The sequence below is a fragment of the Mirounga angustirostris genome, unplaced genomic scaffold (assembly GCF_029215605.1).
Source record: "Mirounga angustirostris isolate CCGP_5_RB_7025 unplaced genomic scaffold, mMirAng1.0.hap1 SCAF_14, whole genome shotgun sequence".
Lineage (NCBI taxonomy): Eukaryota > Metazoa > Chordata > Mammalia > Carnivora > Phocidae > Mirounga > Mirounga angustirostris.
In genome coordinates this window covers 39,269,555-39,294,600 of record NW_026991722.1, presented here as the reverse complement: position 1 = coordinate 39,294,600, position 25,046 = coordinate 39,269,555, and the positions used below count along the sequence as shown (strand labels likewise).

At 40.3% G+C, this 25,046-nt stretch overlaps 1 protein-coding gene across 1 annotated transcript in view; it reads right to left on the bottom strand.

The window, feature by feature from the left end:
• Positions 1–2,261: 2,261 nt before the first annotated feature.
• The window catches only part of KLHL14 (kelch like family member 14), a 94,298-nt gene continuing 71,513 nt past the window's right edge, over positions 2,262–25,046 (bottom strand). The window contains exons 3-8 of the mRNA XM_045886390.1: positions 22,729–22,818; positions 14,753–14,831; positions 8,113–8,303; positions 7,873–8,031; positions 5,176–5,333; positions 2,262–2,402 (exon numbers count right to left, since the gene is read on the bottom strand). Coding sequence (XP_045742346.1) covers positions 2,262–2,402; positions 5,176–5,333; positions 7,873–8,031; positions 8,113–8,303; positions 14,753–14,831; positions 22,729–22,818 — 818 coding nt within the window. The remainder of the gene's footprint in view (positions 2,403–5,175; positions 5,334–7,872; positions 8,032–8,112; positions 8,304–14,752; positions 14,832–22,728; positions 22,819–25,046) is intronic.

The following is a 25,046-nucleotide window of genomic DNA, read 5'->3' as shown; positions in this document are numbered from 1 at the left end:
CTTTCAGAAGCATTCCATAATTTTTTGCATCATCTATACCATATACATTTATATATTGCCAGGAAGCTAAATAAACTTGCAAAGCGTATCAACAGAATAACAATATTTAGGCACTTACATATTGTAAACCTTTAAACAATTCACCATAGAGATTTATATGTATGCCTTATAGGTAGGAATATGAGACAGTTGAGTTAGTACATAAAGTTTTTATTTAAAGTTTTCCCCTTCCAAGCAAGCTTCATTTACACATTCTAATACTGTACAAAATTTACAATCTCTGTGACTTATGTACTCACTTTTCACTTCTAATAGTTTATGCCTTTCTGAAATACAGAAAGCTTTATTTATAGTTCTCATAAATGCTCTTATTTATTTTGCCTAGAAATAAAAAATAAATGAAGAACAAGTCTAAGGAAAGTGAATATCCTAGTATAAACTGTGACTTTCAGAAGAAATGGTAGCAGTTGACGATCAAAGTTTCTGAAGCCGACCTTGTTCTCTTCAGGACGCCAGCTAGGCTCTTCCCCGCAAAGTACTGTAACTTTTCTTTCCTTCTCTATATCGTATGTTTTCAAGGAAAAAGAAATGAAAGTTGATTGCACTGGAGATATATATATATATATATACTTATATATATATTTTTACAACGGATCCTTTGGATCTGAACATACAAATAAATACAAAAACAACAAAGATTGCACTTTACTGTAGAAACAGCATTAGATTCCAGTACACTCATCTATCTTGACATGCTCCACGGTGAAAGCTTATCACCAAGGCATTTTTACACTTGATCTTAGCCAAAAGGCCGAGAAGCGATCACCAAGGCATTTTTAATCTGTGGCTTCCCCACGTCGTTGTTTTGAATGACACCTTTGTTGAGGGATTCAATACACCTCTGGGTGATTGAAAAATATTTTAGGCTAGTATTTACTCCTAACTGTTGTTGTTCCAGCTCTGAAGGGCTTGAACATCAAATTCATGTTCCTTCCCGTTTTGCTTTGTTGACTGGCCGCACCGAAAACTATCTCATGCTCTCCTGACCTTCTGCTCCTAAATTCCTCATGCTCCTAAAGACAACTAGCAATTGCTCACCTAACTGAGTTCAGGCATCTTTGGTGATAACAAACAAATATGATGAGTTGGAGAATAATCAGGGTGAGTGATGTGCTTTTCTAGAGCCAAATCTGGAGCCATTTCTAGAGCCAGAGGTGAGGAAGAGGGAGAAATATTTGTTAAGAGCTATGATTCACTCCTGTGGCTCTTTCAAGTTGTGTGTCTTAGGGACAGAGAGACAACTGGGATTGTACTTAAAAGAAATTATTCTTTCTTTTCATCCCTGAATTCCTAAAAGCAATCTCCCAGTTTCATTATGGGTTAAGTTTGGGTCAGATGTGTTATTCAATAGAATCTCTTCAATATTGTACGAGTGACTTTGTCAGTCCTACCTTTTGAAGGAAATGACAGGTGTGTTCACTACTTTTTTATATACTGTAGAAAATGAGAAAACATGAGCCTCTGTGGAATGAAGAGTTACATAATACATTTTGTTTTAATCTTTCATATAAAATTGAGGACACAGATTATGACTGGCTGGCCTAGAACCTACAGGGCAGAAAGCAATTGCTACAAGAACCAACATCTTTCTCTGATCCCATGAGGTGCTGTAAGGGTCAGAATGTAAATGAAATGCAGATCTATAAAAACAAACATGTTCCTCTTTAATCTTATATGATTTTCTACAACTGTGTTGCCTATGGAGTCTGTGAAGTAGCCACAGGTTAGGAATATAGAGTCAAGTGGCAATTTCTGTGATGCAGTAAGTATTTTAGTGGGTCAAATTCTGAATCATTCATGAACACAATATCCCCAAAACTTCAACATAGATCACATGCAGGTAGACTACAATGCACAATACTGATCTTAGGTCTCTCTGGGGGCACTCTTCTATATTTTATCTTTCTCCTTTTGAAAGTTAAAATCCACGTGAGGGCTTTTCGTAAAGCTGGGGCAAGTTAAAACCAGTCTGAAATGGAAGAGTCTGTCACCACCGCGTGTTTGCTGTGATCCGAGTTACAGACATGGTATCTGTTCAAGAACAGGTCTTTTTCTTTTGTAGTTACTTGGAAATATCGTTAGAAACCAAGGGTGGGTTTCGGCAGTTGTACCATTAGAATGCACTGTTCCTAGCATAATAGAGATGTCACCTGTCACTGTCTCCAAGAATGTGATACTGTTCATTCCAGGGCTTGCTGGTGTTATTTGTTGTAAGGTACGCAGGCGGGCAGGATAACCGTTGCACAGGCTGGGCCTGCCAGAGGTTCCGCTACATCTCCTTCCAATTCTGTCCAGGTGCCTTTTTCCGGACAGTAGCATATTGTAGATGACTTGTAGGCCCCCTGTAATGGCAGAGCAGGGGGCATTTAGGGAAGAATGCTCAGAGAAGTGCAACGACCATCTTATCGGTCACATTTACATTGGAAAGAAAACATCAATTCTCTGCTCTTGCTAAAAAGTTCCAAATGAAAGCAGTGGATTTTAAACTGTTTTATTCGAAAGGAAAATTTGAGAGTCACAAGATTTCAAAATCTATGTGTGTGTAATTAATAATAAAAGTCAAGTGCCTGCAACACCTAGATGATCAACAAATCCTTCAAAATAATTGACCAAAAATTGGAATTTGTCCAGCTGGTTTAAGTTAAAAAACTCACCTTCAATTTTCAAATAATTTCAGTAAATTGGATTTGAGATTGTTGCCTCACTTTTCCATTCTTATTTTACTACCCTAGAGAATCAGAGCTGGCATCCAAAACTAGCTTGAAGTAAACTGGAAAAGTGGGCTTGCCAACTTCTTTGTACATTGATTGATTGATTGATCGATCGATTGATTTTCAAGTGGCCACATGAGAAATAAAAAATGTCTTTAATCTTGTTTCCTTTGTTAACATCTAGCGGTAGTGCTTGTGTAAATTTCCCTTCTAAAACCAGAGCTGTTTGGTTTTTATATCATAGGCAAAACCCCCAAATTCCAACCAACCTAGTCATCAGTTTTTGAATGTGTGCTGCTGGTGTCTGGTTCCAAATGCGTATGCTTTTGCAGCTCGTCATGTGCACCAGCGAACAAGCACAGATCTGAGTATCTAGTTACGTATATATCGATCTATATTTGCCTCCATACAACTAAGATCCATTGAAAACTCCCCCCAAACTATGTAACAACCTTGTCTGATGCAAAACAAATAAACCCCCAATTAGTCTTTTTTTTTTTTTAAAGATTTTATTTATTTGACAGAGAGAGAGAGAGACAGCGAGAGAGGGAACACGAGCAGGGGGAGTGGGAGAGGGAGAAGCAGGCTTCCCGCAGAGCAGGGAGCCCAGTGCAATGCGGGGCTCGATCCCAGGACCCTGAGACCATGACCTGAGCCGAAGGCAGAAACTCAATGAATGAGCCACCCAGGCACCCAACCTCCAGTTAGTCTTAGAAAACCAACCCATAACTAAGAAAATATAAAGACAGTCATCATTTAAAAAATGAATATGTTGACCACACAGCGTGTGTGGCTCCTAATGTGATATAATTCCAACTATATGGCCACCTCCTCAGGTGTTCCTGACAAAAGAGAAAAGAAAAGGAAACAAAAGAAATTTTATTTTTTTTAATTTTTTTTTTTTTTTAAGATTTTATTTATTTATTTGACAGAGAGAGAGACAGCGAAAGAGGGAATACAAGAAGGGGGAGTGGGAGAGGGAGAAGCAGGCTTCCCGCCGAGCAGGGAGCCCGATGCGGGGCTCGATCCCAGGACCCCGGGATCATGACCTGAGCCGAAGGCAGACGCTTAACGACTGAGCCACCCAGGTGCCCCACAAAAGAAATTTTAAAGAGAAAAAAGCTGAGCTTAATTATTAAGTCCTTATGCCTAACTTTCCGTCTTATAGGAAATACAGAGACAGAGACTGTTTTAAATGACATCGCAAGGTCATCATTTGCCCATTCCAAAATGCCAGCTATTCTCTACGATAACTGACCCTGTTTTTTTTTGTTTGTTTGTTTGTTTGTTTCTTGTTTTTTTTCTACAAGTTAATGGTATGGAAGAAGTGGAGTGGGGTAATTTTCCGGATTGCAAGAGATGGATGAGATACAATAACCCAATACAAGTGAGACTGTTGGATCCTGACTTGAACATATCAACTTGAAATATACATTTCAATAGGAAACATTTGAATATAGATTAGATATTAAGGAATTATTGTTAATTTTGTTGGGTGTGATGATGGTATGTTTACATAAGCAAATAATTTTTTTAATTTTTTTAAAGATAAATACTGAAGCATTTAGGGTGAAATAATATGATGTCTAGAATTTGCTTCAGATTTCTTCAGCCAAAATTTTTAAAAGGAAGGACAGATAAAGTATCACAAAATCTTGATGGATGTTAAAGCTGGATGCTGGGTTAACGAGAGTCCACTGTACTCTAGCTTTTTGTGTGAGCTTGGAAATTTTTGTGATAAAGATGGGGCAAAGTGAAAAGCAATGGCAAATTATCCTAAAGAGAATTTGTAGATATTTAACAATTTCTAGTTTTCATGCCTTCCTGGTCAGAAACTTTTCGGACAATTCAAACAATTCAACAAACTATGTAAACAATTTCAAAAGTACATTTTAGAAACCACTCAGTCTCATTTTTAGTTGGAAAGCCAGAATCACAAAGGCATGGGGATAGGAGAGAAGCGGAGACCAGCCACATTTGGGGATACAGTTGATCAGAGAGCAAGCCAGCTCGACAGCAAACATGCTGATTCTTTTTTATTACTTAAAGTAACTTACTGTTTGCATACAAGCATGATACTCTTAAACTTTTTTTTTTAGATTTAATTAAATTAATTTATTTATTTGAGAGAGCGAGTGAGAGAGCACAAGCACAGCGGGGAGCAGCGGAGGGAGAGGGAGAAGCAGGCTCCCCGCCGAGCAGGGACCCCGACGTGGGGCTCGATCCCAGGACCCCGAGATCACGACCCAAGCTAAAGGCAGGTGCTTAACCGACTGAGCCACCCAGGCGCCCCCAAACATGATACTCTAAAAAGGTTTTTGTGTGGATGGTAACACACATGGAGGGAAACATAAAGTAAGAACAAAACAGAAAGGAGGAGGGTGAGGTAAATGTGGACACATACCATACTCCAGCTGTAGCCTCCCACAAGGTAAATGCTATCATCGAGCACTGCACAGCCAGGACCACTTCGACCCTCCAAAATGGGAGTTTGGAGAATATTCCATTGGTCACCTTTTGGGTCATAGCATTCCACGAGCATTACGTCAAGGTGGGAGAAACCTAAGTGACATAGCAAAATGGAACCACGTAAGAATAAACTCTCAGTGTCCTGATTCAAGGCTAGGCCTTCTTTTTTAAAAAGCTCTAGATCCAAGAAATAGATAATTTTGTCTCTAAAGGGACAAAAGTATAAATTTACTGGTGAAATTGGGAAACATGTTACAGGGATAGTTATGCCATTATGTTCATTTTACAGATGAGAAAACTGAGGGACAGAGAGAGGCAATGACTTGAATAAGGCATGCAGCCAGCAAGTAGACAGGTTGAAGTTTAAACTCAGGCAAACAGGCTTCGGAGCTCATATTCTTACAGACTAAACGGGATCATTTTTCCTAAATGAATATTTAACTCTCTCAAAATGTTTTAATTAACTAAAAACATGGTGTTCAGCATCTTTTACCTTTTTAACTATTTATGTTTATAAACAACTATGATGACGTGAGTGGTTTCCAATATCTACTAAGGATCAAGGTAGAGTAGGGGGCTAACTTCTGCTGAGGGCTTCTCCTCTCACCTCTGATGAAGTTTCTCAGTGGCTGGGGCAATAAGCAGGTGGCAGAGAACAACTTAAGTTCTTGGACTCCACTGGGACCCTGCTTTTAATTTAGGAAGTCAAAAAATCCTTGGGAAGAGCTTCATGGTCACCGAGCAGACCAAATCCTTACTAATATTTTTCTTCTATCTAAATGCATGCAATGGCTATTTGCTAGCTGACAGTTACAATGCATACACTAAATTAATCAACCTACTGGGCTCTCCAAAGTAATAGAGAGATTGACCAAAAAGTAGAATAATTTTCATTCTGGAAGAGGTGGACAAATTCTTTCAGGCCACTAACTTCATACGTAAAATAAATCACAGCTTTGGGAACAGGAGAACGAAGGGCTTACTGGAATTCTGTGGCATATTCCTTTCCTTTACCATTAAGATTATTGATGATAATATATGTGAATGAGGATTGGGGCAAATTCCCAGTTCTGAAATTCTAATGGCATCACAGGAGGGTATGTATGCCTTCTCTGCACCCAGTACATATATATGTTGACTGTAAGCCTCACAAAAACTACCAAGGAAAGGACAATTATCCCACTTTTATAGACATGAGGTTGAGTGTCTTGAGTAAGATCACACAACTCCAAATGCATAACTGGGACCCAGATCCATACCTTTCCCTCTAAGCCATAATGCCTCCGTGAGCCAACCTAGTTTGATGTGTGTGTGTGTGTGTGTGTGTGTTATTTAGGTTGTCATTCCCCAAATCTTTCTGTTCTGGTATAACCTCAAGCATTAAGAGTTCCTAGAATGTTTAGTCATTATTATGCAAAAGAAATTAGCAGAAATCACATTTTAATGTAGAAAGCTACAAAGTTAATACTGCATACAAATATTTTGATGTAAAGGAATGGTGTATGGATTGAAATGAAGGAGCACCAGTGAGAGAGAAAAAGAATATAAAAGGAAGAATTACAGCCGCAAAGATAATCTCCCACTGAGGAGAGCACAAAGATGAACAGCATGGACCAGGATATTGACGTTTAGGACTGAATATGAACTTGGAAATATTTACATAAACATTAAGCCTGTGTGGTCTTTATTACGAGAGGGGTACATATGTATTAGGAAATCCGGACAGGAATGTCCACTTTGAACCCAGTTTTTAGATGGGTGTACTACGGAAAAATAAATGCACAGATGGGCCTCAGCTACCACACTTGGATGGCCTGTTGCTCGTTTGGTTCAATTTCAAGGATCATGGCTGGCCAGAGCTGGAGGAGATTTTGGAGATCAACTAGACCAGTTTCTTCATTTTCAGGTGACGAGAGACTGTGGCCCGAGGCAGTTCGGGACTCTTCTCAACACCAGAGTTCTCTCTGTTTCCCTGTCGCACCCGTGTGCTGCGCATGAGCATGAAATCACACGCGCACACAAACTACAGGAAGTTGTGGTCATAGACATATATGGAGAAGGAAAGGAGCCAAACAAAACTCTAAAAATACTCTGTTTTAAATATTTTTATTATAAAGCAAACAAAGAATTTGAGAGTCATAGAAGGTCTGGTATTCAACTCTTCAAAGAAATAATTCTAAATTTAGACATGAAATTCTATGACATGTTCTCGTTAAGAAAAATCATGTATTAGCTTCTTTGTGCCTCTGTGACTGAAGTTCTTCATGATTACTACAAAAAACAATTTTCTGGAAAAAATGTATTACTATAATTTTGGGGATAAGGAATAATTTATTTTACTGAACTCATTGTTACAACAAATTGTTCGTGCTTTAATGCTCTCGTTTTTTTACTTTCTGTTAACATCATTATTCATTTCTTTAATGTGTGTGGTAACTTCAAAATAATCCTATCTGCGGAAGAGCTAAAATAAATGCCTGCCCAAGGGTCCAGCTAATTTACACAGAGTCGATTTTATTTGGTCAACATGTTTTTTACTTGGTTAACTATGATTATCTAACGAGAAAACCCCTTAGCAAGAAACATGAGATGCAAATGATATTGTGATTTAAGAAAGAAAAAAAAAAAAGACCTTTCAAATGATTTCCTCCAATTGCATACAAGCGATCATTCATGACAGCCAAAGTGTGGATGGCGCGTTTTGTGTTCATATCTTGTTTTCGAGCCCAGACATCCATCACAGGGTCATAGCAATATAGCCAGGGGATATATTCTCCATTGTGTACACCCCCTGTGAATGAAACATATACATACCAGTCATGAAAGGGCATTGGCACTGAACTTTGTAACAGAAAGTAGAGGAATGACTTGCCTGAAATGTATATTTTCCCATTGTGCACTGCTCCTGCGTGAGCCGCCAGAGGCTGAGGCAAAGAGGACACATAACGCCATTCGTTTGTTTCTAGGTTATAGCACTCCACGCTGGACAAATAGCCGGTTTCGTTCCTTCCACCAATAACGTATAAATGCTTGTCCAACCGACATGCATAGAAACTGGCTCTTCTACAATGAAAACAACAACCCGCTGTAAATTGCAAAAGGAGCTCAGGCCAAGGAGGTACATCCTGCTTTAGAAAGGGTTGCAGGAACTTGGAAATCACACATACAGCTCCCTTCTAAATCTGAGACCTTTACAGTAATCATATGCATTTCAGCTCCTTTTATCTTGCTTTTTGATACACCATTAAAGTTGTTCACTAATGTTTGGGATATTTGGTACCTTGTAAGGGTATCACAGCTCAGTAAGACAAAGTGAAAAATGAGGTAGATAATGTAACAATAATAAATTATCTTGACATTCACTTTTTTCATGGTCCTTCAAGGGTCATTGTTCCCAATTTATAAGAGAACTACATCATCAAAATTTTTCTTCAATTATCATTTTTTTTCCCTTCTCAGTACTACTGCAAATAGAGTAACTTTTGTGAACTGAATTTAGTGTTGAAATTTTGCTCTTACATAACCTATTGTAGGAATTTTAGTGATATGGTTTTTGGTTTTGGTTGTTGCTTTTTACAAAGCTACGGGCTATTTTTTAGTCTCTTTTCCAGAGAGGCAATTTATTAAATTTTCCCATTATGCCTTCAAGGGCCAAAGACACCAGCTGTACTGAAAGGACCAATTCTGAGGTAAACCATAAGATAGGAGTGAGATATTGAGGACCTGAATTAGAGTTTTATGGAAGACTTACAAGGGCTGATGCCAAAGATATTTTAAAGGAAGATATAAGACTTGGGAACTAGTAAGACATGAGAGCTGAGGGAGAACACATGTTCAAAGGGGACTCAAAAATTTGGAGGATGACTAGGTTGATATGTTGAGAAAGTCCTTGACCCTTCGCTTCTTTTATCTCGTTGCTGCTACTGGAATAATATACTTTATGGGGATAACACACGGTCCAATACTGAGTAAGTACAGTGTTTAAGTGCCAAGCCCCTCAGAGAATATAATTTGTTTGATGACTGAATGGTCTTCATAAAAATTAGTGCCAAGACTCTTGGGCAATGTGAGTAGCAAGATCAAGAGTCCCTAGAGGTTTTTATCAGGAGATTTTCCAAGTTGTGTTTACAAAGTGCCAAAACCTCTGGGAAGCAGTATACAGCATCTTGATTAACAGTTTAGTCTCTGGAAGAGATTGCTGGCTACATGATTTATTGGATGTGTGACCTTTGACATGTGCCTCAACCCCTCTCGGCCTTGGATTGCTCATCTGTAACAGGGGGATGTTAATGGTACCTTCCTTACAGGGTTATTTGCAAATACATATGTAAAGTGCTATCATAGTGTCTAGCATTTTGTTCATGCTTTGGAACCATCATTACCCAGATAAAAAAGTTTTTAGGGGCGTCTGGGTGGCTCAGTCATTAAGCGTCTGCCTTCGGCTCAGGTCATGATCCCAGGGTCCTGGGATCAAGCCCCGCATCGGGCTCCCTGTTCAGCAGGAAGCCTGCTTCTCCCTCTCCCTCTGCTTGTGTTCCCTCTCTTGCTGTGTCTCTCTCTGTCAAATAAATAAATAAAATCTTTAAAAAAAAAGTTTTTTAAAAATCAGCCATTACCCAGATAAAAAAGTTTTTAAAAATCAGCCATCAAGATGTTTGCAAGGAAACTTTTCCTAGTAATATTGTAAAAGACAGTTAAATTCTTTGTTTGTTTAGGTAATTTATTACTATATCGGTAATGGTATAGATGGTGATGTATTCGGTTTGTTTTAATTTTTTCCAGCTTTATTGAGGGATAATTGACAAATAAAATTGTAATATATTTAAAGTTACACTGCAGTGATTTGATATATGCATACATTGTGGAAGGAGTCCCACAATCAAGTGAATTAACACATCCATCACCTCACATAGCTACCTTTTTTTTTTTTTTTGGTGAGAACACTTAAGATCTACTCTCTTAGCAAATTTTAAGTATACACTACAATATTAACTATAATCATCATGTTATACATTAGATACTTGGGACTTTTTCATCTTATAACTGAAAGTATGTACCTTTTGACCAAGCTCTCATTTCCCTCATCCCCTAGCCCCTAGCAACCACCATTCATTCTGCTTCTGTAATTTTGACTTTTTTTTTTTTTAGATTCCACATATAAGTTTGGAGAAAGGTATTTGGAAGAAGCTTTTAGTTGGATTATCAGAGCAATCATTAATTTAAAAATTTTGAGATTTCCTGTTACAGAGAAGTAAAAACCCATTTAAATATAATACTACTTATAATATAGGTTAAATATAATATTAGGTTATAAATATTAGGTTAAAAACAGTTGCAAAATTAAGTGCCCACAGATGTCCATTGCTTCCTTCTATTTCTCTAACCAGATTTCAGTTGTTCTCTTATTGAATATGATAGGGTCACGGTTGTCTTACAAGTGCTTTTATCTTCTCAGTTAAAATGTTTCATTGGAAAGAGACATGTCTACAAGAATAGACCAAAGGAACACAGATATTTCTTTGCAATGTGGACACAAGAGTAAGTCAGTATCCCTCTTCCATATGAGCATTCTATAACAAGTCTTAGAGCTTCTGAAATAATTTTACTAATGGGCCATCTTTAAATAATTTGGATTATGTGGGCTGTAAGGTGTTGCATTCTTGCATGCGCTATATACTGGTCTAGAAGAGAAAATGCTTGTTACTCATGACAAGTATGAAAACCCTCCATTAAATAAGTTTAGATAATGGAGAATAAGAGCAAGATCTCTTCATGGTAGTGTGAACTCCTTTCATCCTAGTCTAAATTTCAGTTTTCTCACTTTGTCTGTCCTGGTTCCTTCCTTCCTCAGTGACACTGAGTGAGCCTGTCAGAACTTGCTCTCTTTTTAGCCAAGATTTTCTTAATTTGGATGCTACATGTGTACTCCTAGCTTTATCCACACAGTGTCACTGTTAGGATCTAAATGGAAAAAAAAATCAGTAGGTTTCACTTCCTGACTAAAAGGGCATTTTTATGTAGAAATTCCAATAGTGAAGACTCTGAGCCTAGGACTTATCCCCTTGCATGCCCAAAGTGAGAATTCATGAAATGCATTATAGAAGCACTGGATAGTTAATGGTCTGTCAGCAATGTGAACCTTTGCTCCAGGCTAAAATTTTACCATACCAGGTCTCTCTTGGGAGTGCTCCCTGCCCACCCCCCACCTCATGAAGAACCACACAGGATTAGGCTCTCTGGGGCTTTTTTTGGAAAAGTAAATTCCAGATTACTGAAGATTTTTACATGGGATTACACTATTTGTATTTCCAATTATTCATCTCTCTCCTCAAGCCCCTCCTCCCCCAACGCCAGAGGCAATATTCAACGCATTGTGGTAAGTTAAAAGGAGACTACCAGCAACTTCTACAAACATACTTTGAACCCTGCATATTGTACAAGTCTTTACTAGTTCTGACCCTTAGGGTGGTCAGTTTATATACTAAAGCATGAGACTGAATTACTAGAACCTTAGCTCAATTCTTGACTTTCACCATCAGATTCAAATGGCAACAGATTTTTCAAATAGAATTTCACGTTGTTTCTTGTAAAGTTTCTAGAAACAAAATATTTAAATTTGGAAACAATTTTTTATGTATTTCCTTCTAGCTTTTCTCTTACTCTGTGAAATATAAACTTTGTTGTTAGTGCTCTCCAAACTGCTTTTTCTTTTTCATCTTTTTTTTTTTTCCTACACTAGCTAGGAGGTAAGATCTCCATATAAATAATACCCAAAATGTTTATTTTTACTGGAAAATAATGTAAAGTCATCAAAGCGTTTCTATTGATCCTAGTTTCAACTTTTAACCTCTTTTCACTGAAGAATCAAATCCTACATGAGACCAAAATAACTCAGTAGCATTACATTTAAATGTATATTTTCCTGCAATTATTTCACAGGTAGCAGGGATACAATTCGCGAGTTAGTTTTGAGTAAACCTAGAGGCAGTGTGCCCATTGCCCTGTTGGACTGGGTGGGAGGGGCATATTCTGCACTTTTATTATAGCACGCCTTAGGAAGCTCTGATTAGGTAAGATATCCTAGGAGTCTGTCCAGCCAGCTCTAAGAGTGGGTTACCCCAGAGGTGGTTTTCAACATGTTTCTATTATTCTCAGTTTGGTAATTTCTCAGCATAACCATTTCTCCTTGGTTTGTTAGCAACTAATGGAAGGAGGGAGGTGGGGCAAGTTCTGGTGAGCCTGATTCATGATCTATACAATGCAGAATTAACTCATTGAAATGTTTCAAGAGACTTCTTTTTGGATCTGAAGGGTGTCTCATATATTTTCTTCTTCTTTTTTTCTTCTTCGTTTAATCACCAATTAAGCCACGCCGGTCAATGATCACACTTGCTACTTAGAATGGAGGCTTGGCAATGACAGAAAAATTTCATTTTAAGTTATGGATTGCTGCCTGGATCAACCAGCGCATAGGAGATCTGGAGCTAGAAGATTGACTGGGCATTTGTGAGATCTGCCTTTTCCCGCTCAGCTCTGTAAGGAGCTCTTTATTTGGTCTACCGAGTTGATTGTTCTAAATCTAAAAAAAAACTTCTCTTACTAGGGACCTGACATGATATACCATAATGACTTAGAAAGAAACGTTAAACAGTCCATCCTGTCAACGGTGGCTGCCGGGCGCCGGCAGACCATGGCAGGTCTTTTTATCAGGTCAATGAGCTGCTAAAAATTGTCTAAGTAGGACCCCGCCATGATAGGCCATAGTGCCTCAGAGGAAGTCATTATAGAATATCAAGTAAACAATACACATTTAGAAAAATTACTAATTAGGTTTTGCAGCAATACTTCTCATCCTTAGGGGCTCTACAGTGAGATAATTGACCGCGACGTGAGTTATGCCTCCCAAACTGAAGGCGTGAAGGTTAATTATCATGGTGTGCAGCCCCCAGCAAAGGGGACCGTGGTGATGAGATGCTGCCATTTCAAACATATTGCTGATATTTGTTTAAAAAAAATATTTTTTTTAAAGTAAAACTTCTTGGAATGGTTTTGATTAAAGGGTAAAGTGATGCAGCCACTATAAGAGCAACCAAGAAGTAACCCCAAAGGGAGAGAAACAAGGCTCAATGGAGAAAGACATCAGGAGGCTACCGTGCATACAGGTATGTGCAAGACGGGGGGCGGAGAAGTGTGTCAGGATATTAGCTGACTTAGAATTATTCCTCGAGGTACCTTTGAACTACACATTCCTAAAAGTGTCTGTGGTCCTTATATTGTGCCCCATCATTTCCAATGTATAGTTTTTAGTCTCCCGAAAGGCGGTTTTAATATATTTATAGGGCACAGAGCGTTAGATACAGAGTTTTCTCCTAGCATTGCTACAGTAATGCACATTTTTGAATCAATGATATTACCTGAGAACTTCCTGTTCACTTGGAATTTATGATAAGGATCTAAGTTGATCTTAGTGTGATCTAACTGAATGTTTATAAAAGAGATGTTAAGGTGAAGAGTCATGAGGGAAACAGGAAAGAAAATTATTTCTTCAATAATTCAGTTGAGAAGAAGAAATAAGTTGCAGCTTATTGTTATTATATTGGATACTTCGCTTGAGAGGATGCTGAAGTATTATTTGAAAAGAATCGAGGGCTCAAAATTTATTTTTTTAAAAGATTTTATTTATTTATTTGACAGACAGAGCCAGAGAGCACAAGCAGAGGGGAATGGCAGAGGGAGAGGGAGAAGCAGGCGCCCTGCTTAGGGAGCCCAATGCGGGGCTCGATCCCAGGACCCTGGGATCATGACCTGAGCCAAAGGCAGGTGGCATGACTGAGCCACCCAGGCGCCCTGAGTGCTCAAAATTTAGCATGGGAATTTGCATGTGCATGTTAAGATGTGGCCTCCTGTAGGTAACAGCAGGAGAGGCAAAATCTGTATGAATGTAGTAACCACCTACCCCTTGGCAGCTGGGAGACAGGGGAGAGATAAACACCAAGTACATAAAAAACCGAGATGACAGCTTGCAAGACTTTTTTTTTTAAAGCTAACAAAGGACCTCTTCTTGAATGTATGATGGGAGGATAGTTGAGAGGGCAAGTGTCAAGGATTTGAGTTAGTGAGACTGGAAAATTTAATACTTGCAATTTCTGCATCAAAATGGATACCACTGTAAGAATGGTGTTTTATATTTATATATAGGATTTAAGTACATCACCACTGAGAAAAGTGGGAGGGGCGGTGAGATTTTAGCTCCACTTGCCAAAAAGCCAAAGCAATGTAGTAATGGAAGACAAATCATACAATTTTTTTCTTCCTCTGTTAGAACCAATAATTGACTTTTTGATTATTTTTCTCCATTGAGTTAACAAAGTAGTTATTCTAAATTAGTCAGGCCAAATTTTGCATTCTTTCATTGGCTCCGTTTAGCATAATTTATCACAGAAAACCATTCAGCATCCACGCTTCCTGCAAAGCAGCCACGAATGTTTCAGACGTACGAAATAAACACTTACCTTTCTTGCATGGGTGGAAGTTGTATCCAGCTATTAAATCGAGGATCATATCGGCTGACAAAATTTGTACTGTGTTTTCCTGTAAAAATATATTTGAGACATTTAAAACTTAGATTCCTTTGTTGTTTTGAACATTTAATAGTGTTTATAAGATGTCTCTGTTCTCAGGTGTAACACAGAGATGAATTAAGTTGGAGGGACTATCTAACACAGTCTGAGAAGCAGGAAGTCCGTGGAAAAATAAATGTGCCGCCTCAACTATTTTTCCTTTTTCCTTCTCTTATCCTCCATTTTCCTTTTCTTTCTTTCTTTTCTTTCTTCTTTCTTTCTTTCTTCCTTCCTTCCTTTCTTTCTTCTTTCTTTTCTTTCTTTCTCTCTCTCTCTCTCTCTTTCCTTTTTTTTTTTGGAAGGAGTCAGAATAAAACAAATCAACCACGAGAAGAAAAGCAAGTATGGTTTATCAAACCAGTTTTACCACAAAGTTAGGGGACAAATTTCTGGGTTTTGGTAATTTTTGTGTTTTAAAAACATGAAGTTATTGTCTGTAAATAATCAGTTCCAGAGACCACCTTGCGTGATATCTCTGGTGAGAGCCCTTTTTTTAATGATCCAAAAACCTAGCCGTGGTTGAGTCAGCTCTCTCCCCATGGAAATCACAGCAATCACTAGAGTAAGAGTTTGCCTTAGGAAATCAGGTTTAGCCTGTGCATGTCCCGTGAGTTCTGTGTGTGGATTCGGGGGAAGCACAGTTAAAGGCACATGTGCTCAAATGGGAAACAGGAGTCCTCAGAGCTGGTGAGCCCTTATCCCCTCTGTTGAGCCTCGGAAGCACAGCGGTGCCTCCGAGGCATTAAAATGAATTTTATTTGGGGCGCCTGAGTGGCTCAGTCGTTAAGCGTCTGCCTTCGGCTCAGGTCATGGTCCCGGGGTCCTGGGATCAAGCCCCGTATCGGGCTCTCTGCTCAGCGGGAAGCCTGCCTCTCCCTTTGCCTGCCGCTCCCCCTGCTTGTGTTCCCTCTCTCGCTGTCTCTCTGTCAAATAAATAATAAAAATTTTTTTTAAAAAAATGAATTTTATTTTTCATACCGACTGACACCAAAGCAAGAAATGGAAACAAAAGAGTGCCTTCATTTTCTGTGTAGTGCCTGAGATGACAGTCATCTAAAAGCACTTGAAGTTTTAACTCTGAAAGTCTGTTTTTGTTCATATATGTGTAACTAAACATTGAAATACAGGTACCAAACTCTGCCACAGGAATAGATAGATAAGGGTGTGTGTGTGTGTATGTGTGTGTGTGTGTGTATGTACATGCTCACACAGGCATGTATATCCAACACAATTATTAATTGCATAAATATATCGAGTATTTATTATATGTCTTACGTGTTCTAGGTTCTGAGAACATATTGGTAAGCAAGAAAGGAAAAGTCCCTGTTCTTGTGAATGAATAAAGAAATACATATTTTCAAGTAGAGAGGAATGCTATAAAGAAAAATAAAGCAGGGACTGAGAGCGGGGAGGCTAGTTTAAATAGAATTGTTCCCTGCCTACAGATGTGTCCTCTGCCAGCCATGCAAATATCTGCCGAATGAACCTCTCACATAGTGGGCCAGGTGAGTAGAAAGTCCCTGGGGTTGGCCATGAGTTTAAAACCAGCAAAATGCTGGGGTGACTTGAACAGAAGTCAGAGGCATAACGAGGTCCAAATCCGGTGAGCCTTGTGTACTGGTATACGATGGTGCCTTCTGTTACAAGAACAGTAGGAGGCCACTGGAAGGTTTTGAGCAAATGAGGAACATGGCCTAATTTCTCTCTTACAGAGGTCACTCTGGCTGTTGTGTGAAGAACAGACTATAGAGGGGCCACTCTGGGAGCAGGGGAGCTGTCAGGAAGCCATTGTAACAGTCAAGGCAAGAGCTGATGGTGGTTTGAATGAAGGTGGAGACATTCAGATACGGCCAAGTTTGGGATCTATTGTCCGGGCATAGCCGATAACATTTTCAGATAGATTCAATGTTGGTATGAGAAAAAGTAAGTAATTAAGGATGGCTGCCAGATTTTTAGCCTGAGTAACTAGATGGAAGGTCATGAAATTTGCTGAAGTAGGGAAGACCAGGCAAGAGCAGTGTGGGGATTGGTAAGAGAAACCACTAGTTCTGTTTTGGACTTAACCTTGAGAGGACTACAGGATCTCAAAGTGGAAGTATGTGGTAGGCCACTGGCTAACTGAGGCTGCAGAAGCAAACTTTAGAGTCATTGGTCTAGAGATATTATTTAAAATCATAGAACAAAATGAAACCCTTTAGGCAGAAGGTATGGACATGAAAGATAATGGGTGCTGGGATTGAGCCCTAGAATACAAAAAGAAAAACCAGCAAAGGAAAGGAATTGTCAGAGAGAGGAGGAAAAGTACGATATTTTGGAAACCATGTCAAAGAGTTCTTCAAAAAGACAAGTGAACAACTGAAAACTGACTGTAGGATTTGGCAACATGGAGGCTGGTGGTGGCCTTGATAAGTGTTGATTCAGTAGACACATAGGGACTCCTCAAGACAGACTAAGATCTAAGAGAACAGATGCAAGAGGAAGGCAATGCTTCTTAGGACTTTTGTCACAAAAAGGAAAAGATGATAGCTGGAGGATGCAGCATTAAGAGAAGGTTTTGCTTGGTAGTTTGGTTGTGTTTTTAAGTCCAGAAGTACCGGAAAGTCCTTGCACAGGCAAGTGAGAATGAGAAATAGGCCTTAGATTGGAGCAGAAATAGGAAGGAAGAGAAAATAATAGGAGGGAAGAGAAAATACATGGGTAGCAATGGAGATAAGTGGCACTAGACTCGGTTGTGGCAAGATGAAGATTTTATCTTCTGATTGCTTCTATTCTCAACAAACTACGAAGCAAGGCCATCAGCTGAGAGCGAGGAGGGAGGTTTTGGAGAAAGAGGCATTTGAAGAGAGAGAAAGCATGAGATAGCTAACTTGGAGGGTGGGAGAGTACACTGCCCAGGGAAATTTAGTGGGGTTGGCTAGTAGCCAGTATTCTCCATCCACATTTAGTCACTCAGGTACAGGGAGGAGGAGGAAGAGTGTTGGGCTTAACCAGGGCCAGAGCTTTACCAGGCAGGCACAATGGAAGGAAAGATGGACGCAAGGGCTGCAGGTAAATGCACTAATGTGATTACAGGGATGGGCAACATAAGGCCAGTGAGGAGGGCAGTAAGGATATCAGTGAAAAAGTATTAGGGGAGAGTGAAGAAGGTGGCATGTCCGGGATGAGTAGAGAGCTGCCACATAAAGGGGCAACAGGTGGTAAAACCTGACGACATCCTTTAAAGTGGTGGGTTTTAAGGTTGTGGGAGGGACAACAAAGAGGTAATAGGAATCTACCTGCCTCCAATAATGTGAAGTTCTGGGTCAGGTTGGGGAGCAGAACCCAGTGCCCATTAGAGAGGCTGGCTGGGAAAACAGTACTCTCATAAGATTGCCAAGTTTTGACTAGAAGAGAATGGAGGTGACCATTCAGAAGAGAGTTTAAGGATTCTGGGGGTTTTGTGGATGTGATATCATTGAGTTCCAAGGACCTTGTGGAAGGGTCTGGATGGTGTGATTGGGTGGTAAGTTAAATTTTATTTGGGGGTATACAGTAAGAGTTAAGAGTTCCAAGAGTGAGAATGACTCAAAAGACTTGGATTCCACAAAGGGAGGCTCCAACTCAAGGAAGGATTACATCTAGAGTTGGTTTATAAGGGAGGTTTTGTAGAATTTGCAATCATTTCACTCTAGAAAAAAAAATATTCTTGATGGGTTCCAAGGTTAATTCCCCAAAGCACCTGAAGATGAATGTTGTTAATAGGAATGTAGAGCATACTTGCCATATATAAGAATGTTTCTCTATGAAGTTTGGTTTAGAATTTTCATTTGGAGGAAGACATCTGCCTCCTTTCAGGAATGGGGCAGAGTGCCTCCTGGTAGAAATGAGCTATGTTTGCTTTGGTTGTATTGGTAGCGGCCTTCACTCATAGAAAAGGCTAAGCAGGGACCGGTGTGATACTGACAGAAGATGAAGAAAGACTTTCCAGGGGCAGGGTCAATGGTGTGAAAGAGCGGTGAGGACCGAGGACTGGGGAGAGAAAAAGAAGGAGGGCATTCTGGAGTTAGCAAAGGATGTGTGGAGGGGATAATGAACCTCAGAAGAAATGAGTGTGGTGGCAAGAGGAAGATGAGCTAAAAAGGAGTTATTTGTTCCTTCCTTGTGGCTTCTTTTGGGACTTTACCAGCAGCTTGAGAGTGGTGGCCATATGCAATGGGATTTTGGATTACCCCACTCCTTTAGTTTCTTCTCATCTTTTCCATTTTTTCCTAACTCTTCCCCAATTTCTTCTCTTTGTGTGACGATGTCCTATCACCTGACACCATTGTTGACTATCCCTTAAGTGATAGGTAAATGGAGCATGGGGTGGCAGTTTTCAGCCAGTGGTGAAAGGGAAGAATGGGGAAGGGAAGGAAGTCTCCTCCAGGCAGTGTTTTTGGGAGTCAATCATCAGGAAGGACAAATGTAAATCGGTTTTCTGTAAGCTGGGGCACTGATAGAATATATGCATATGTATTAGAATATTATAATGCATTCCAATCACTAATGACATGAAGGGAGTTAATAGGATTTAATATCTATAGCTGACAAGAAAAGCAATGTATGTGTCCTGTTTAAATTTCCAGTAAGTAATATGTTTTATGATTTCAAATTTTGGTCTTGTAATCAAGATAATAGATAAATGAAATTATATTTGTATTTTATGAGTACATACATGTTTTATGAGCATGTATTAAAATTTACAATTTTGTATTTCATTCAAAGACATGCATCTCAGGCATCATTTTCAGAAGAACTGAAGTTTAACTTAAGATTTCGTCTTTGGAACTGACATATCCAAAGCATTTGAATTCATGGATTTTTAATTTTTCCTCCCTGGTAGCAATGAAATTAAAGTTATACATTATGATAGGATTGCTATTCTTTATAAGTTTTGGTATTAACTGCTTACTTTTTAATTGCATAATTGTATTATAATATGAAAATCCCATATTTTTGAGATGATTGAGTGAGTCCCTGCATGGTTTTCTAAATGAGAAGTGATGAAGAGTTCCTTGGGAATAAGAGCCACTTTCCACTGTGATACAATACTGACTTAATTTCACAAGATCAAAGGCAAAAACATGATTGTTATTTAGTATCTAACAAAATACATATGTCTGTGTGAGGGGGAAACGTTATACAATGGTTCAACACCAAGGCAGACAGACCTAGGTTGGAATCAGCCCATCTTTGTGCAAGCTGCGTGTCCTGGCAAGTTCTTTCACCTCTTCGGGCTTGGACTCCTCATAGTAAAACTAGAACAATCATGCAACAGGCCTCCCAGGATGGTTGTGAGGATTAAGTAAAATTATGCAGGTGAGTGCTTAGCGAATTCCTGGGAAATAATTAGTACTCAATAAATACTACTGTTCATGGTTAAAAAAAAGGTGTGTGTGTGTGTGTGTGTGTGTGTGTGTGTGTGTGTGTGAGGTATGGTTGACCAGATGGTTGGAATATGAAGCTACATGGAAAATGTCTAAAGGATTGTGGTAGAGGTGTGTTTGGTACCTAGCCCAGATACCTTTACCAGACTGGTGCTGTGCTCCCCAGGTTGCTCACTGTCATAGCCGCTCCCTCTCTGGGGAACTGCTCTCAGCTGTACAGGTCATATCCCTGCCCACCCTCCCCCTGACCTGGGGGAAGGCCTCAGCCAATGACTGAGTGATTGACCCAGGCGTACAGAAGACTGGCCGGCCTGCCTCCTGATGGGACCAATTCTCCTCTGCTTAGGAGAACCGAATCAGTGGCTTATCAGCATTTGCCCACATCTATTCAAATGGTTTCACGTGCCAAACACGTCAGGGACAGAATGACTCAGCTTTGCGGGTAGGAATCCCACAGCTCTAAAAGGGGATCCAACAGAAAAAGAGTTAGCTGCCAGGGCCAAATTGAGAGTAAACGTAAAATTAAAGTTTTACTACAATTCAATTCTGAGCCTCCTGGTGGCTCAAGCAAAAGAAGAGAGACACGTTAAATCACACAAATGTATCAGTGGCAGTTGTCCAAAGCACACAATGCCTCAGTGCTACGGTCTGGCAAGAATTTGTCACATAGCTCTTCACATGGGGCATGCTGAGTAGTGACAGCGACAGGTGTCTCTGCAGTAAATGCAACACTGTTTTCTATAGTCTTTTGTTGCGGCATATTCATTGAGGGCTTTCAACTGAATTCCTGTTCCTGTGAGGGGTGGGGGAAGGCAAATCGGTGCGGTCCAATGGCACAGTTTTTTGGGAGTCTGAATTAGTTCGGAGATAAAACCTTGACTCTCTAGACCAGACAAAGGAATACGCCCATTATGCTCTTCCCTAGCCACCCTCCCCCACCCAATCTCTCAGCTGTGCTTGATAAGACGACGGGGAACAGTAAGCAGATGTAGGTTATTTTGAGGGGGCATAACCCTGGGAGCAGGTTTTCTGTGTCGCTGAAAAGGTCTGTCTCAGAGGCATGGGAAGTTCATGGTGTTTTGTGAACACCAAGTGGTGTCGCCCCAAGACTGGCATTTTAACAGAGGCCTGCTCCACCTGGGACGGGAGGCGGGCTAAGAGTATGGTCCCCAGAAACAGGACTTTGCAGCCTTCTCTTGTCACGTGTGAGTTCTAATCTGGCCTTCGAAAAGACTGCTCGGCAGAATTTTTGCTTAGATAAACCTGATGGCTGTGCCCTGTTCACTTACAAAGGCTCTATTCAGTTCAGATCACTTTGGAGGGAGAACAGGTTAAGCAGTAAATGGGGAGCTTACAGTGGATTGTACATCTGCCAGCATTTTTTGGGGACACATCAAGTCTGTCACTGCAAAGGTAAGTTAGAGGAGACATATTAACTATCCCTTTTGTTCCTGTTCTAAACCTGTTTCTCACAAAGCTCAGGAACTGTCCGCTCTGGAACGCTCAAGGATTGGAACCAACAAAGCTGCAGGTTTTGAGAAAGAACGTCCTGCTCTCCTCAAAGAAGTGTTCTTGGAGGTTGGCCTGGGTTGTTTTCCTGGAAGATTTTTCTAGAGTGAACAGATGTAACAATTTTCTATAATTTGCCTTGGTGCAGATGCTGAAAGAGAGCATTCACAATAAAATATATGCAGTATATGTAATTTTGCTTGGATGTTCTGGGGTTTTAGAGTAAAAATGTGTACCTGCAAGCTGTTTTATGGTTTCTTGGTCGTAATGATCTCTGTTACCCAGAAGGCTACAACCGCAACTCCTCCTTCATGTGCAAGCACTCCAAAAATATCTTGATAGTTTTGCGTATTCTGCAAGGCACAGTGTTCTCCCCGTGTTGGCTTGGGAAGTGCGTTAAAATGTTCAATTTCCCTTTGCGGTAAATTTCTGAAGTGATCACATCAACAGGGAAGGTGGTGGATAGTCTTCGAAAGGAGCCCTTGCAAAAGGTGCAGCCACCCGAGTGGGTCTCAACAAAAGCTGCAAAGGAACTTCAACTGGGGATATGAGTTGTGATGGCAGATGAAGCTTATTTATGGAAACTGCCTTATTGTACTGATAAAATGGGAGAGAAGTGGTGGGGAAGGTGGTGAGGATTCTTAATAGCTGCAGCTTGCTACCTGCCTCTAGGGAGTCTGTGCTTATGCTCGTGGCATTCCTCAGGGGATGGATAAGGAGAGGGGCTGGGGCATCACTGCGAAGCCAAATCCCCAGACAGTCAATGAGCGAATGCTCTGCTGCGTGCGTCCTCTGCCGGCTCAATGGTTGACCCTCCCTCCAATTGTCAGCCCAATTTACCGACTGTTTCATTTGTCCCTGTGCACAGACATACATTTTCCACAGTGATTACGAAACGGGCTGCTACTGGCGGCGCCTTCCACAACACACATACTTGTTGAGTTCAATAGTTACCATTGGGGTTCCACTGGTCCTCTCCACCCAGCACAAACAAGAAGTTTTCTACCTCCACAACGCAGTGGTGGGCACTGTTGTACGGCATAACTGGAATCGAGGGGGGAAGAAAAAGATGCGTGAAATTCTTCATCTTAGGACTTGATACCTTGGCTCCCTGGTTGTTTGCTTCCACCAAAGGGCATAACATGTGAGAGTAAGTCGGAAGGAAGAAGAGAGCATAAGCAGCAGAGCGGGGCACCCACCCATCCACAGTGGCTCAGCCGTGTGTTCCCAGCAATCTCAAACCCAACCCCTTTTGACTAATTTTACATAATATTATTCCGCAAACTAGTCAAGGACAACCTGTCACGCTGCTTTCGATTCTTAAGTTCTCCTCACCGGCCTGATGGTGGGGATCGCATTCTAAAGCAATGATGGATCCTCCCAAATGGTCAGGGCTGGGGGTTACTGCCTGGAAGAAATAACCCTGCAGGCACTTGGAGCCATGAAGATGCTCTGCCCAAACCTGGTTTGCTGGCAATCTTTCCATAAACAGACTCGGGGTGCTTGGGAGCTTTCTATTCCACGGCAATGAGCAAGCTGAATTTCCATACAGTTTTAAGTTTTTAAATTAAGGTCCTGCTGATTTAATGCCTTCTCCAAATGTCTACGCTTAATCTCCTGCACAATGTCAATAGAAGCACACTCACACGTTTCCTACCTACCTGCTTAGGAGCTCTTCTGGAACAAAGATAAAAACCGTCAGGAACATCACAAACATCCATTCCCTCGGTCTCGCCCTTCCCACCCCGCCCCCTCCCGGCCCCAGTGTGGTGGCTGCGAGGAGGGCGTGTTCTTTAGAAACCCCCCAAAGCCAGGTTTCTCTGTGTTTGTCTGTTCTCAGTTACATTTTCTTTCGGGGACACGCACAGTGTGAGACTAGGACAGCCCCGTCACCCCATGTGCCGTGCAGTGCTGGTCTCTGCTATTATCATATCATATGGCAAATGTAAACTCACACAGAATTAGTTATCGTATCACATGCGGTGGTTTGGACCCAGTGACACCAGTAGGAAAAATGATGTCCTTGTTCAGCTCATCATATGGGCACCTTAAATCTAGGTGAGGACAAATGGGGAGGTGATGTGCATGTTCAGGCAGGGAACTTATTGCTTGACACGGATCAACAGAGCACTTAAGAAACCAGTGCAGTGGGAAATCAATATGAGTCAGGGCCAGCTCTTTGTGCTCTTTTGCCAATGCCGGAAGAGAGAGAGCCTATCTTATGGCCAACTCATTTTGGATGATATATATCTCTCATTTCATTTTGTTTTTCCTATCTTTTATTTTTCTCAGAATGCACTTATGCTGGCTAAGATATGTAAATACAATGAATAGCTTTGAAGTCTCTAACATAGCTTCTGAAAGAGCAAATCAGATCATTTAAGCTTCTTACTAAAGGATTTTAGGAGTTTGGGTTATTTTATTAGTTATTTATTTTTTACTATGAATATTCATTGTTTTTGAACTTATATCTATAATGTCAGAAGGCCTTGGTACAGAAATCCCTGATTTCTGTGATAATGTGGAAATTGGATGTGGATTTGTGCGGTCCGTGGATTTGTGTGTGGTCCGTTAATTAGGTCACTGACTTAGGGAATCATCCTGGGGATGTCCTTTTGCCCCTTAACCCTCAGTTATCTCTTTGGAAAATGCTTTTAACCATACGGCTCTGCAGAGATACCATATAGCTTCTCAGAATCCAGTGGGGCAGAATATATGTTGAGTTCGCCGACCAACTAAGATGGAATAGGTTTTGAACATTAAAAAAAATATATCATTGTTTAGATTATGATGCTAGTTCCAAAATAGCAAACGGAAAACTATGCTACTCATACGTGATGTATATTGTGTATATTGTGAGCAGTCTGGTGCTACCCCAGTTCATCATCATGTCATCTGGGCAGTGTAAGCTCACAGTGTTGATTATCATCTGCATGCATCTATTCACATGGGATGTGGGCACAGGAATAGAGGCTGTAACCAACTTACGTTATGACTTCCACTCTTCGGATATTTAAATTTTTTGTCAGCTCAGTGCCCAAACGTTATAGGTAATGAAAACCTGTATTAGCATCTTTTTAACTAGGGGTCCAGTTTGATCATAAAGCGCAGTCTCTGAAAATACAACAACACTTGCGTTTTGTTCTTGCCATTTATTTGCTCCCATTCAGGCAAGCAGAAATTAAGTGAAGGAAATAATACATGATTTATTCTTAAGCCTCTTTTTCATTTGATTACCCCTATTGTTATGCTTTATGCAAACAAATGAAACT